The sequence below is a fragment of the Urocampus carinirostris genome, chromosome 16 (assembly GCF_059441175.1).
Source record: "Urocampus carinirostris isolate Australia breed hairy pipefish chromosome 16, RoL_Ucar_1.0, whole genome shotgun sequence".
In the NCBI taxonomy this organism is placed as follows: Eukaryota; Metazoa; Chordata; class Actinopteri; order Syngnathiformes; family Syngnathidae; genus Urocampus; species Urocampus carinirostris.
The window spans coordinates 32,610,574-32,626,933 of NC_142364.1; the positions used below are offsets into that span (position 1 = coordinate 32,610,574).

The window sequence follows — 16,360 nt, forward strand, 5'->3', positions numbered from 1 at the left end:
TTAATTTTTCGCAATTAATGGCATTAATTTTTCGCCAATCATTTATTGCTGACCCCTGCCCATGATAGCAAACTGGCTCAAATGACAAAGATTTCAAAATACTTTACAGGTACAGCATTGTGTCAATGAGATCATTTTATGACATTCACATGATGGAAGTTTGGGGATCATAAACAAATTGTCACAACAAATTACACTCAACTCGGGTTGTCAGCTCATTGTTTCCCATACCAGTGTTTCCATATACAATATTCCAAAATACAAAATTCCAAATACAATACATAAATGTGATAAAAACTCTGGCGGGCCGCCTGGGTTTAATTCATATATCCAACAGCGAGCGCTAAGCCACACCCACCATAGTTACTGTACCTATGTATCACAAGTGGAGAAATACGGCAGCCAATACAACAACAGCGAGCGACTTTTTAGTCAATATTCTTGATAATTTAGCCGTATCATTACTTCCAGATTATGCAAACTGGTCAGTAGAAAAGTGTCTCAGTTATTATATCCATGGAATCAAGGTGTCCAGGTTTCTATTTCATGGTACTAACATTCATTTGGACAGGTAACTTAAAATTAGTTTTACCTGGTTATTTCAGTATGAGAAATTATTTTCCCCCCATTTTCCACTTATTGAAACATAAATATTTTGTTTGTTTGTTTGTACATGATTCAAATTGAATCGTTTCTTCCGGCGCCGTCACGAATGGCAGCCACTCCAGCAGCTCCCGTGTTATTTTTGATTGTTCTCGATTGTTTGTTCTCAGCTCAGGGATGCTGCTGGAAATGTGAATTTCCCTTCGGGGATGAACAAAGTATCTATCTATCTATCTATCTATACGAAATTAACGTGGCAGGGAGGAGCTACACGTCATGCTGCGAGGCTGATAGGGTGCTGTGTTAAACAGAATTAGTTGAAATTGTAACCAAATGATTTTCCCTCATGTTAGTGTAAATGTAGGGGTCATAATGGGGGTTAGCAGAAGAAGTATTCATCTTGATAGTTGATTTTACATTTGTTAAAAGAAATGAGGCGGGTCATTCAAGACTTTATACAAATCTTTAAATCTCAACAGCCTATCAATCATAGGCGATGCGAGACGTGGGTTTCAGCTCATTCTCTGACAGGGAACTTAAGTCTTAAGCAATTTACATTACAAGTGCCCCAGACACATCATCAAATTATTTTAACAAGTGTGCAGATCGCATGTGCATTGTTTGTTAAACAAGATGGCCGGCCTAAATCGGCAGCCACGGGCTGTTGTCTGCCTCACGTACTAATTGGCTGAAAACAAACGCTGTTGGATTTATGAATTGATCCGCGCCAAGGTGTCAAACTTGTATTAACGTTTTTTTTGGTCCGCTCATTCACTCTTGGTTAATTGGTAACATGAGTATTTTTGAGTCTGGGGTTGGTGAGGACTGCCACAGCAGCACATTGAGCACAGTAACGGTTCAGGAGTGATTGCAAAACGGAGGACAAAAGGATTTATTTTTTTTTAAAGGAGTCAGAGCAGTAAAATAGTTCTTATTTGAACTCATTTTAATTATAATAATGGCTTAAAAACATTGTGCATAGTCTATCACTGACAAAAAAAAATTGAAATTGTTCCCACAACGCTTGCACTTTGTTTTCCTATATGCCAATTTTCAATAGAGACTAACGATATTTTTTTTTTTGTTATACACATTTTAATTTCTATTTTTGCGTGTTTTTCAGAGGTTTTGTGTTGTTTCAGTCAACAGTGGTCAGAAATTGAATTTTAAATAGTCAAGTCAAGTCATGTTTATTTGTATAGCCCTTAACAGGGTTGGGTAGTGTTACTTTAACTTGATTACTTTCAGTTACTTTTGGATTACTCCAATACCAAATATGCTAATAAAAGACAAAAGAAACTAAATATGAATAAAATTACTAAATTTTGTCAAGTAACGGAATACATGGAACGGCAAAAATGATGTTGGCAAGCTGTTTGGATTTATTTTCATTTTGTTTCTGTCGCATTTTATGTTAGTTTTGCCGGAGATCAAAGCCAGGAGAGAAAGCTTACCACGTTTTGTGAGTCATAATTTTATTCATATTTGTTTCTTTTGTCTTTTATTAGCATATTTGGTATTTGAGTAATCCAAAAGTAATTGAAAGTAATCAAGTTAAAGTAACTCTACCCAACCCTGGCCCTTAATCACAAAGAGTCTCAACGGCCTGCACAGACTACAGATTATTGCAAACCACAGATTATTATTACACCATTCCCTGATCTAAAACCTACATGAGGGCAAGGAAAAACTCAAAAACCTCAACATGAGGAAAATGAAGAAAAGTTTTTTAATTGCAATGAAGAGTTACTATTTCTAGTTTATATTTTGTGGGGAAGTTTGTTTTTCACGGATTCTGTGTTGCTTGACTTTAAAGTTGCTTAGTATAAAAAAGTTTAAATATAGTAAAAGTTCGCTGTAGAGTGAAAAAATAAAGGTATAAATAGTACAATACAGTAGTATCATTTTTTAAAGCATTTATTTTATGCATTATGTTACTTTATTATTGGTATATCAATTAATGCAACAATAAAATTTTAAAAGCCGTTTGGAAGCTAAGCTGAAAGAACTGGTTCTCTAATAGAGAAATACAAATTCCCATTCCTATAGGGTTGCGCTTCACAATAACATGCCTGTGAACTTGTACGTTTTCCTCATATTTTAGACATATTTTAACTATTTCAAATTGTGTACGTTGAATAATAATTTTTTAATGAGAAAATAATTAAAATAATGCAGGGGGTTGCCCCGGACACGCCCCCAAACATGCCCCAAACACGCCCCCAGACTCACCTAGACTGTCCAACCAACGGGGTCTGACAAAATTCAATTGAAAAAGACTGCATATATAAAGAATTATTTTAGCAATTTATTTAACTTTTGAAATTAAATCGATAATTAAATTCATGTTACTCACCAAAATAAACTAAAAAACGGCTTGTTTGCTCCCTGCTCCATAAGGATGCTCTATTGATGCATCCGGTTTGTTTGCAAGTTATACTCATGGCTTCCCACAAGCATGGAATAACACGTTATATGGATGGATACAACCTTAGCATTTTTGCCGTGGGGGTAAAAAATAAAATGTCTCTGGGAAAACTTACAAATACATAGAAGGCTTGGATAACATCTAAGCCGAAGTTTGCGGGTATCACTTGTCTCTGTAATACAGGTCCATAGTGCTTTGCGGCATCCAAATATTCCAGACGAGTCTTAAAATTAATACATTATACAGTAGTACCTTAATATGGATCCTAAAAAGTAATTGGTATATGTATCTAGATCATGGCTTGGGAACACTTTTGACCCAATGATGCACAATAGCAAAATATTTTGATTTTCTTTCTTTGAGAGAGCCATTCCATATGTTATAAGACAAATTTTACCCAAAACTCCAAACGTGCTCCCCAGACAACATATAATTTTTCAGCGCATTTTATTTCACAGAGATTGTGTCCCATGTCAACCAATATACCGCTTTAAACGCGTCTCCCTCCCGCAATTACTTAAAAACGTTGAGGTCTATTTTGACTTTCAATTTTTTTCATGAATAATGGTTTCACATTAGGGTGCAAGCAGAGTTATTTCGTAAAAATGACACAAAATACTCCAAACAACACTACTGACGTATATACTTTCGGTGCAGACAGCGCTGGGCATCCAGAAGTGCACTGTGTGAATAGCTCCGCCCACCCCTACCGCTTACCCGGTCAAATTTCTCTTGTGTGCTTGGCTAGTGTTTACGGCAGATAAAAAATTTTCAACAGTGAACCTAAATTGTTTTATGAGCTTCCATAAAAGGATTCCTTAGCGACATACAGCCAAAGTGGGGTCGGTTGTTGAGGCACCTTGACTCTAAACTGTAGTGGGAAGTTTGCTGGACCGAACCGTGCCAAATACTGTTGCTATGTCAAATGTTAGAGATGAGATTTGCGTGAGCACAATTTTATCTCCGAGCCATATGTACTCCTCAAAAGAGAAATACAGACGCTGCCCTACTTACAAACGAGATGGGTTCAGGACGTTCGTTCGTAAGTTGTTTCAGTGATATATTTAGAAAGAATAGACAGAAATACGGAGAAAAACAATCACAAAATAAGTATAAAATAAAGAAAGTAAAAGGAAAAATAATAATAATGACATTTTTAGCCATGGGGCAAATTCTTGAGCATATATCATTTTCATATTGGCAATGTTTATCATTTTCCAAAATATAACCCCCCAAAACAAATTTGTTGACAACATTTTCAAAATTGGGGTTGTTTACATTTTTGATTATTTATTTTTTGTTTTGTATGATAAGTCCAATTTTAATAAGGTCTGTGGATAAGGTGGTAGGAAAAGAGTATCTTACATAAATGCAGATGTATAGCAAACATTTCTATCAATTTTTTTATTATCAAGTTAATTGAGAAACACTTATAATTTTGTTTATTATTTTATATTATAGCATACTTTGTTTTGTGAAATATCGTCAATCCGTCCAAAACTTTAATATTTGAATACATATAGCAAGGTAATTAGAAATCTGATTCATCGATAACTGGAAACATAATCAACTGATTCAGAGATTATGAAATTAATCGTTAGTTGCAATTTAACCATTGCAGAGACCTGGCTCATTTACAGATACTTGATGTTAGCATGCAGCGAACCAGCCATTTTCGGAATCATTTTCTAACACTGAATTCAGAATCCCCCCAATTTCGTTGCACTGACACTGAATTTGTTCGTATGTTGCTTCGGTGCTATATTTTGTATGGAATGTATGTTTGAGGTTTATATAAGTATGTTTAAGGCTTGTATAAGTAACCTGTATTGCAGGGGTCGGGAACCTATGGCTCGCGAGCCATATATGGCTCTTTCTATGAGTATCTGTGGCTCAGAGACCAATTTGATTGCATGCAAAATTTCTCCATCTTGTTCAAAACCGGGATTGTCTATCCTATTCAGGTTCACGTAAAGCCAAACCAAAGCTAAATGCGAAGGAAACACTTTGCAGTATATATAGGGCACGTTTTTCACTACAATTTACAGTCAAGGTGTCACACAAAAAAAGGGGAAAAAAAACTCGTTTTGGCTGTACAACGCTAAAGAATCCTTTATTTAAAAGTTCACTATATAATCTGTGTTCAGTGTTCAGATACTTTATGATGAATCCACAGAACTGTAAATACGCCAAAACACCGGAAGAGAACTTAGTCATTTGATTGGGTGAGTGGGAGGGATGGTTGGAGCTATGCAAAAAGTACAAGCATTCCCTCCCATCTCTCGCCAAAGGTAAGCACATAAGGCTCCCTATTCTCAGAATGTTGTGACGTTTTTACAAAATAAATGCTTGCATCTGGTTTTGAAACCAATATGTATGAAAAAAAGGGTCAAAAGGAGTTTAACCGATCTTGAGTAATTGCAAGAAAGAGACAAGTTTAAAGTGGTCTGTTTGTTGAATTTGGGACACGGGCTCTGGCATTATTCTCTTTTCATAATTTTTATCAAATCATCAAAAATAAATGTGCTGAAGACTAAGCTTTTGTCTGGGGCGCGGGTTTAGCAATTTAGTACATTTGTCTCATAATATATGGTGTGGCTCTTTCCCAAAACAAAATTAATATTTTTTGCTTTTATGGCTCTTTGAGTCAAAAAGGTTCCCGACCCCTGCTGTATTGTATTGTACTAACAAATAAAAATGTAATAAAATATGCTCTATAAAGATAAAAAAAGTGAGGTTAAACTTACTTTTGGAAGATGGGCGTCAAGAGTTAGTTGCTTTCCTCCTCTGTGGTAAAAAGTGGCCGAAAAAAAGCGATGCAACCATTTTCTCAACCGCATCAAGTTTTCATTTTAAAAGAAATGGCTCGCCTCTTCTTTACACTTTACACAAATCATATTGGATGGATGCACGAGATATTAAACAATAAAAACGTAAAATTTCTTAGCGCGCTAGAGAAACAGTACTGTATGTTTACACATGAACTAGGAAGAGGAAGCAGATTTTTTTTTTATCAGGGTGGATGTGGGTGACCTATTGCAGAGCCACACGCTGGTAGCGGCGGAAAAAAGCACTACAGTACTGTTCTCTACTCAGAAGAAGGTGCACAAAATACAAAATCTAACTTATAGCAATGTCCGGATATTTTTCAAGATCCCGAAAAAAATGTTCGTATCCACCGTTTTCCGTAAGTCGAATAGTTTTAAGTAGGGGAGTGTCTGTATATTGCTCACGGGCCATAGGTTCCTAACACATGCTCTAGAAGCAAGATATAATCTCTCATCAGTAACCTTAGGTACAAAAAATAGTTAATGTAAATCTTGACACCAACCAGTAACTAAAAGCACCACTGGGACGAATAAGTTTGCAAAATTGTCATCCATAGCAGGACAAAATCATCAAAGTATTTCAGGTTCATCGGGGAAATCTGAAGTTATGTAATATCATTGCAGCTTTCTAGGCCAACCAGACAAAAATGTCATGTTTATGTGGAGTGCAGGTATTTTTTTCTTTAGTATTAAATCAATCGTGTTTTTAAATGAAGGACGTATTTTACACCTTTGAGGCTCACTTTATGATACACACTATGGATTTGAGGTTTATTTAAACTCCGGTGTTGTCTTATTTGGAGGATGGAAGAGTTGATTATTAGAACAGGGCCCTTTTTTATGCAGCCACCGGCCGCCATCCCCATCGGTGTGAGAGTGGATGGTTTAACTGATTAGCAATGTTTTCTTACATATCCTCGCAGCAAAAAGAACGCATCATTTATTGTAAATATTTCCTTTTTTACATTTACAGAATGTTTACATTGTACGTGTACAATGTATAATGAACATTTAATACCAGAGATGTAATAGATTTTTTACCATGGACATTTAGAAAGTAAATGTTCCAGAATTGCTTTAAGTGAAAAGATGACAAACTAAAAATCGGCTTTCTTTTCACATAACTTTGACAATTTCTGTTGCGTATGTGTGTGTTTGATTGTCCAACATGTTGGGTGGGGAAGGAATGGGCCATTTTCTTAAAACTAATCGTCATTCAATAATACAGTAGTGCATTTTACCTGTTTTTTTATAGCCTCCAAGTCTCTGTCATGAACAAAGTCTTCTTTCAGCTGCACCCTAGTAAGTCTGGTGCTTTTTGGTTCTGAAAATAGTTGGAAAAAGTTCTCTTCTGGTTCAAAGTCACTGTTTGAATGGACCAATTCCATATACCTGTGAACATAAACAAGCATTATTAAGGTGCATCTGAGCGAATGTACGCAATTGCAAATAACTCTTAGTTTAATGTTAATCCAGGTAAGTGAACAGGTAAATATCATACATTTATATACATACACATTGACCAATTTGTCACAGATTTCACTTGGAAGGAAGATGTCTGAACGCAAGCAGAGCCTATCCCTGAACCCCTGATAGCACATTGTCTCTCTGAGATTCCTCAGGCAGAAGACTGTTGCCAGAGTCATAAGACTGTCAGGATTGTCTCCTGCTTTGGTTGCCATTTTAGCCTCTTCTTTTCAGGCTCAGGTCCGAGGCTAGGCAGTGTGGGTGACCTGAAAATTAAGATTGTAATGAATTAAAATCATAGTAAAGATGATGAAGTCTCTTTGAACAATGAAGATGTGTAGTTTTTCTTTCCTATGAGGCATTGGCTATTATCTTAATACAAATTCTACAGGAAATCTGTTTTACTATTTATGAAAGCAAATTCTGTCAATATAATCACCTACTACATAATGGAGTTTGAATATGCTGCAAGTGGTTATTACCAATCTATCTGATATATCAAGGCACTTGACATTAGCAAAAATAAAAATGACAAACATGATTAGACCCTGTCTTCTTGATATAATATTAAGTTGAAAATGTAAATAAAAATCAAGCGGTGTCGCAATCCAGATAGATAGATATCAAATGTATATGATATTTCGCTATTTAGCTGGTCGTTTAGACTGAAGTTGGCTTCTCTAGAACTTGTTCAAACATTTAAAACTGTACATCTCGTTGATACATAATGTAAGCTGTTTGGACTCATCCAGAATGACTTTAGTTAGAATCTCATCCCATTTGTCCTTAAGTGGCTATAACACAATTGTTATTAATAAAGCACTGAATCCTAAGCGTTCAAATCAAGAAGCGAGATAGTTAGCGATTAAGTATAATTATTTACTTAAATGACACCAACACTATACAGTCATACATATCCGGGCTGCATACTGTTGAATAGATCTGTTTATGATTGTCAGCACTACTTACAAGTGATATTCTAAGTTGTGTTTCCAATGGCCGGGGGTGCAAACATCACTAGTGTATTTCAGGTTGTGTTAGCATTTGGCTAACGACGACTTTCCCTGCAATGGTAGCGAACTTAGCAGTGCGGCTAGCGCTGTCTCCAAACATGGTGGAAAAACAGAAAACAGTCAATGGTCAGCGGTGCCTGAGTAAACAAGTTATTTTCTATTATTGTACCTTAGCTTTAGCCAAGGTTAGGCGCCCTGGTACAAGCGAGATTCGGCGTAATTATCACCAGTCCTCGTTCATCTGATTTTCGTTTTCGTATGATGTCAACAAACAGTCTCCTCCCACCTCTACGAGAAATCTTCTTTCCTATTCTTCTTATTGTTAACTCAATTCAATGTGACAGTCATTGCAACAAAGGGCAAAGTCGTATTGAAAATAAGGCAAAATATTTGATTCACGTTTGAAGTACTAACTTGTTTGTTTCATAGAAATAAACAGTAAACGAAGCGAACTTCAAATGAATTTGCATTTATGTTAAATTATCGTGGTAGTTCAGTGGCATTTAAAAGTAGTTTCATTTAAATGTCTCTTATATTTAACCAAGGTCAAATATTTCACCATGCTTGCCTGTGTTTCTGTTGCGTTATTGTGTGTGTGATTCGTTGGAGTATTCTTGTGACGTTAATAGTTAATGTAGTGGATATTTGGGGCTCAAGACATAGCTTATACCAGCAATTGAATTATATTGCATTTTGCCAAAAAAGGGCAGTAATGCAAAAGTACCCGTGAGGTTTTTTTCCCTTAAGGTGTTCAGTTCTTCCCTCACTCTCGTGTGTGTGTGTGTGTGTGTGTGTGTGTGTGTATGTATCGATGCTCTCAATCTCCAGTTTACTTCTGAAACAGATATTTTAGGATTCTACGAACTCTCACAGAAGATGTTTTACTTGGCTGTCCAAACATTTTTCGCAATGATTGAAAAACTTGACAAAAAAATTATAATAATATTATGTGTAATAAGGAGGGCAGTACAGCGGCTGAGCGGTTAGCGCGCCGTGGCACAGTTCTGAGGTCATAGGATCAAATCCAGCCTTCTTGTGTGGAGTTTGCATGTTCTCCCCATGCTTGCGTGGGTTTCCTCCGGGCACTCCGGTTTCCTCCCACATCCCAAAAACACACATTTCAGGTGGATTGGCTGGTCCAATTTGTATGAATGAGCGAGTGAGTTGTCTGTCTCTGTGTGCCCTGCGACTGGTAGTCAACCAGTTCTGTGTGTCCCCTGCCCACTGCCCGAAGATAGATGAGTTTGGCTCCAGCACCCCTACGACCCTACTGAGGATAAGCAGTAAATGGATGGATAAGCAGATATGGATGGATGGATGTAAAAAGGAATCACATCTTATCATCATTGTGTCACATTTTGCAATTACTGTAGACCCAAATGCAGGAAAGCCAGAACAAGGGCAAGTGTGCTCAAAAACAGGGGTGATATTTAATAACAAAGGGAGGTACAAAGTACAAACAAACAAGTAGTCACAAAACAACATTCTCTAACAAAAAAAAACTTACATGAAAGTCGAAGACAGTAGAAATGACATGGATATGGCGACCAGGATGACAGCGGTAATTACCCGACCACCAAAGAACCCATTGGAAATGGTCCATCTTCTCTATCCCTGTTATTGTATCAAAGCAATGTCTGCCGCACCTGTTCCCCTTCCCGGGGGTGAGCAGAAGGTTTCTTGGCCGGTTGTGTCTCCTGTCTTGGCGGCGGGAGGAAGGTCCCTCAGCGGACTTGGTCCCTCTCCCGGCAGCGAGAAAGTTGCTGTACTGGCGGCTAGATGAAGGTCACCTGGCCACTTCTGGTCCCTTTTTCAGCAAGGACCCTAAACCGCCCAAGTCCTGGTGGCGAGAAGGTAGAGAAGTCCTGGCAGAGAAGAAAGGAGTCCTCAGCTGCTTCAGGCCTTGTTCCGGTGGTGAAAGTCTGCATGATGCAGCCACCACCGTTCAGTTTCCATGCATTTTGATCCACCCATGCAAACGTGACACATTGTAAATAAATCAATGGATGGCTTAGTGTGAAGTTAAATAATAAACAAAGATTAGAATTTCTTATCATAGAATTTGATACAACATGCGCACAACATTTGTGTAGTTGTCAGACCAGGAGAGGTAAAACAGCTGTTCGAGTGTGATACTCCAAAATGTATATTTTCATCAACTTTGGCATTCTGAACAAGGAAAATAAAGAAAATTAAAAAAAAATTATGAATAATAAAGAAAAATGAGAGGGAAATGAGAATTTGGAACCTGAGAGTGTGGGTTTGGCATGCATGAGATTTTCCTTGTATGACATAATTACCAATTTGGAACACCTGCAGCGGCTTGATTGGCACCAACAGCCCGTACAAGCTGATTGGTGGCCACACCCTTCTTAAGCCCCCGGCTTCAGTTTAAACTTTGTCAATTCGTTGCGAGCTGTTGTGTTTCATTTAGTGAGCGTTTCTGTCCGACTCCGTCCCTGTTAAAACCTGTCTCCTGCCTGATCTCTGTTTTTTGACCTGTTTCTGAACCTGACTACGCCTGTTCTGCCTGCCTCCTGCCTACGACCCTGGTTACGAACTTGACATCGCCTCTGATCTACAGCCCCGGCCAAACGACCTACCATTCCCGCCTCTCTTCGTCCGACACAGAAGTGTCACTCCCGCCTCGCTTGCTCCCGTTTTCCGCCAGTCCTCGGATCAAGCAAGCAAGCCTGTTTTCAATAAAAACTGAGAAACGTATGCAATTGAGTCCTGTGTCCGTTCTGGTCTGTGATGGTTTGTAATACCATGTTCCTTCGCCAGAGTCAGATTTTACTGAGGTTAGTGTCTACATTTGGAAAAAGAGAAATAAGATTGAGATTAACAAAGGCAGACAGATAACCACAACAGCAGCCTATATTATCTCAATAATCACGTATACTCCCCAAATTTGGATTGATCCAAAAATTGGTATTATGGATACCGAGTAAATACTTGAATCAGATCATTACTATGGTCTTAAGATTGATGCTGTCTTTTTTTTAAATATCACTATTATAAAATTGTTAGTGTGGTAATATTATACATGCATTATAACTTATAAATTTGATCCAGTAGTGGCTACACTTTTACGACTTATTTTATTTTAAGAATCTTCCCACTAAACTGTGGAAATTTTTAGTCCTGCCTCACTGAGATAAAAAGATGGATGTCACTTAAAATCTTGCGCCTCAACTCTGAAAAGACCGAAATGTTAATTATTGGTCCATCTAAATGTAATATCACCCAGAGTGACTCAGTCAAAAATTTAGGTGTCAAATTTGACCCCAATCTGTCCTTCCAAACACACATTAAGAATATTACTAGAACAGCTTTTTTTCCATCGTCGCAACATTGCTAAAATTCGCCATATGCTGTCCCTGTCCGATGCGCATATTATAATTCACGCGTTTGTTACCATCCGTCTCAATTACTGCAATTTACTACTCTTCGGTCTCCCGATTACCAAAATCAAGAGCTTGCAGCTGGTACAAAATGCTGCAGCGAGGCTTTTAACTAAGACAAGACAGTTTGATCACATTACCCCGATTTTAGCTAACCTGCATTGGCTTCCAGTTAGCTTAAGATGTGATTTTAAGGTTCTGTTGGTATTATACAAAATCATGCATGGACTTGCTCCCTCATATCTTTCAGATTTAATGTCCCCATATGTTCCGGTCCGGAGTCTTCGCTATGAAAATGCTGGTCTTCTAGTGACCCCAAGTGCCAAGAAGAGAACCGCAGGTTCGAGAGCATTCTCCATTCGAGCTCCGGTGTTGTGGAATCCTCTGCCCCCTGAGATCCGATCTGCAACCTTAGTGGAACTGTTTAAATCTGGGCTTAAAACACACTTCTATTCTCCATCTTATGAATGACCTATATTTCTTGTTGACAATGTCTGTGTATTATTTGTTATTGCAACATCCATTGCAGCCTGGTCATCCTGGAAGGGGAATTACCTCATCTGCGGTCCCTTCTCAAAGTGTCCACCTTTTCCTCATGTTGAGGTTTTTGAGTTTTTCCTTGCCCTCATGTAGGTTTTAGATCAAGGGATGGAGTAATAATAGCCTGTAGTTTGCAATAATCTGTGGTGTGTGCAGCCCTTTGAGACTGTTTGTGATTAAGGGCTATACAAATAAACATGACTTGACTTGACTTAAGAAGTATTGAGCAATGAATGGTACAGTATTTTCCAGACAATGAGGCGCACTATATTATAAGACACACATTCAAAAATACTCCCTTGTGAAAGATTTTTCATATATTAAGCACATCGAAATATAAAGTGCATGTGAATAAAACAAGATAAAAACGTATTTCATAGCATATACAGTAAATACTAGGGTATCTGGTATTGGGTGGTAAAATAGTTGTTTAACACAACCACTATATAACATACTCCGAGAGTAAACACCGGAGCCGCCACAGACTCGGCTGCTATGGCGCAAGTGACAATAACCAAGCGAAAGAGGGGAGGGGAGGGGGCAGCTGATCCAATGAAATACTGATGCCACTGATGTGAGATCAGGGGAGATTTTAGGTTCAATGCTTTGGGGGTGCTAAACACACAGTGTCTGGCTTGGTTTTTTTTTTTTCATTTAACTGTTAGTGATTTAGGATCATTCAACACTGTTCAGGAGTGACCTTTCCCATTTGTGAACATACATTACACTTTGTGGTTAGAAAAACATTATTACTTCTCCATGGCCAAAGTTTGATTATTTATTTCTAATAGAGTACACACACACATACACATACAGAAAAAGAAGCATGTAATTTATTAGACAATGATGCATTCTATTCAACACTTTATAATTCCACCTTACTGTAACTCACCTGCAGTGTTGTGAATAAAGCCGATACAAAACAGCATTAATTTTTTAGTAACAGAGTAATCAACACCGTAACCGTTGCTGACAGTCAAATGTGGTGCGTTATGTCAGAGAGTGCAGTCTTCTACTACGTAAGGAATAAGCAGGACATCCTCAGTAAGCCTTTTAGCATATTTATTCACCAACAATTCAACCGTTCACGGCAGCAATATAGAATAACACAAAACAATGTAGTACGTGCATGATGGCATCTCACAATGCAGAATGCTAATAAATTCACAATACTTAATATCTCACTTGTGGGAAACTTGTGTAAGATTCATTCTCAGTGGTCCTTTTCTTTAAACACTAATTGTTCCAAAACTACTACCCTCTCCTTACTGAGAAAAGTCTTGTCATCTATCATAGACAGAGAGGGATAGAGAGAGGGGAAGAATAAAGATGGAGGGCAAACGGTGGTAGTGTGAGAGGTAGAGAGGTAGAAAGAGAAATTGGATAGTTATTTAATATTGTTTCGCTGTCAACTTTTGTTGTGAACAAAATAGTTTAGGCGCAGTTGCCTATTTCTACTTGACCAGTGGTCTCGGGTTGTAAGTTTGATTAATTTTTTTTATTTTGCAGTGTTAAACGCACTTTATATTGTTGAAATGTTTACGTTTGTTGTGTGAAAATACTTGAAGTACAGAGGCAAAGGTCTACTTGAACAGTTGTCTCAAGTTGGGAGAGTTAGATTGAATTTAGTAAACTCACTTTAAATCGTTTACTGATTGTGATCTTTTTTTTATTGTCTATTTTTTATTTATTTTTTTGCAATTCAAGTGTTTGATGAATCTTTTGCTGGTGAGGTGCAAAAATATTACAAGGTATGTCTGTCATGATTACTGAAGTGAAGCAGCTGTGCCCGCTCGTTTGGCGCCAACTGCCTCGGACTCTGATTGCCTCCCTGTCCCTATTTAGACCCACTCCTTTCTGTCACCTGTTGTCAGTCTGTCTGCGAACCTCAGTTTACTCTAGGCAAGCTTTTCGACCCTGACTCACTCCTGTTTTTGCTCCCGTCTGTTTCCTGGCTTCGACCCGTTTTTTTGATCTTGACCACGTCTACTCTCCTCTCCTGGCTTTTGACACGTTGCTGGTCCCGACCATGTTTTTCCTGTCCCGGCTACCGACCCGTTTTTTCCGTTCCCAACACCGCCATCGCTCGCCACGGAAGTGCCACTTCCGCGTTCAGAGCGACCTGCTTTCTGCGATCACCGGATCGTGTGTGCAATCCTTTCTTCCCAATAAAACTGAGCGAAACGTAACGCAAGTGGGTCCTGTCTCCGCTCTGGTCCTGACAATGTTTATTCTTTTCTATTCAACTGACTCAAATGTTGCCCCGAAAATTTCAAATTCTTTGAAGTACAACAACCTTTTTTTAAATAATGAAATTAGTTACTTTCCCTGGTAACTAACGATTTTTACGAGAGAGTAACCAAGTTACCAACTCAGTTTTTGGAAGAAGTAGCTAGTAACTCTAACTAATTATTTTTTTAAAGTAACGTACTCACACATAGTTCACGCACTTACAACAATTAAGCTAGGCTGGCCATTGTTGTGTTTGAGTCCATCCATTATCTGCACTGATTATCCTTAGTAGGGTCGCGGGGGTGCTGGAGCCCATCCCAGCTATCCTCGCTCGGTGGGCAGGGGACACCCTGAACTGGTTGCCAGCCAGTCACAGGGCACACAGAGACAAACAACTCACTTGCTCATTCACACTTAGGGACAATTTGGACCGGCCAATTAACCTGACATGCATGTTTTTGTGTTTGATTCAATGCAGCCAAAATGAGGACTTATGTCATGCAAAGTCATGATATTGGGTGGCAAAATAGTTGTTCAACATAATCAGATTTCACGGTAATACATTGGAGCTTCCACAGACTCCGCCGCTATGCCGCAAGTGACAATAGCCGAGTGATATAGCAGCGAAAAAGGGGCAAGAGCGGTGCTAGGAATCAACAATGGACTGAAACAACTCAAGGCATTGGAGTCTTTCTGACACATTTTTGTTTTGTTTTGCTTTTTTAAATTTTTATCTGGCGTTTTTCATTATATCCAAGCCTGTCCTGTCCTTTATTAAGGAACAGATTTTTTTAAAATGCTATTTTGGAGTAGAGGTAAGATCGGGCCCAAAAAAAGCACCCGAGCCCGACGCAGGCCCGAGGGGTATTAAACCCGACCCGGACCGAGCCCGACTAATTAACTGGATTTGCTGGCCCGGCCCGAGGGGGCCCGAAATTACATATTTTATTTATAAGGAGGGGTGATTTATGATAACAAATTAAACTCTGCCTTTTGTTACAACATCTAGGCCTAAGTTAAATAAAACTGTATAAACATTTACATCATTTTTTGAGGTAGCGAAAACATTTAAGGGCGTCCGTCATTTTGACGACTTGATCATTGGGCCATAATCCACAGCAGCAGTAGTAGTACGTCCTTAAGATTTTAGCGCGGCACTATCATTGAGGGGGTGTTGACGTGTTGTGCCCTTTTCCGACTCCTATGCAAATCCCCCCCCCCTGATCGTATTCTATATAAAACGCTTATTAAAACAATAAAGCGAGCTAATTATAATAATTGGGAGATCCTAGTCTATATAACGCGTTTATTTAAACAATAAAGCGTGATTTTATTCTGCAAATTGCGTTTTTTAACGCGGATGAAAATGTCACCAACGTCAATTGTACACTTCCGACAAAAGCGATCGTATTCTATATAAAACGCTTATTAAAACTCTTACCAGAGTGCGTTTTCCTCGTCAGTTCTCCTCTCTTGAGTTTATCCTTAACTTCTTGTTGGTCCGACTCCATATCGGGGATACCAGGCCAAAATCACGCGAATTTGCGGAGGGGAAGATTATTAAGAGGACAGCATTCACGTCACGTCACGTGCACAGAGCATGCTCTGGCTCCGTTAAAAGCAATTACAGCTCCTTCTCCGTTTTATCCAAATTATTTATTTTATAACAAGTATTCCTTGGTCTAGTATCCATACATAGTTTAAGTATATATTTTTAATGAACATATATTTATAATTATTAATTGATTTAAAAAAAAAAAAAAAAAAAAAAGCAGGACCGAACCCGACCCGACCCGACCGTATGACTGACATTTCAGGCCCGACCCGGCCCGAAATTGCCTCGGG

General features: G+C 38.5%; 1 protein-coding gene across 6 annotated transcripts in view; it reads right to left on the reverse strand.

Moving 5' to 3' along the window:
* The window catches only part of zer1 (zyg-11 related, cell cycle regulator), a 39,565-nt gene extending 28,908 nt beyond the window's left edge, over positions 1–10,657 (reverse strand). The window contains exons 1-5 of one of the 6 annotated variants that reach the window (XM_088356223.1): positions 10,640–10,657; positions 9,847–10,204; positions 8,296–8,425; positions 7,375–7,592; positions 7,101–7,251 (exon numbers count right to left, since the gene is read on the reverse strand). In XM_088356223.1, the coding sequence (XP_088212349.1) occupies positions 7,101–7,251; positions 7,375–7,541 (318 nt within the window). In that variant the 5' untranslated portion in view covers positions 7,542–7,592; positions 8,296–8,425; positions 9,847–10,204; positions 10,640–10,657. The other 5 variants (XM_088356221.1, XM_088356220.1, XM_088356219.1 and 2 more) reach the window with 5 other exon arrangements.
* Positions 10,658–16,360: the final 5,703 nt, after the last annotated feature.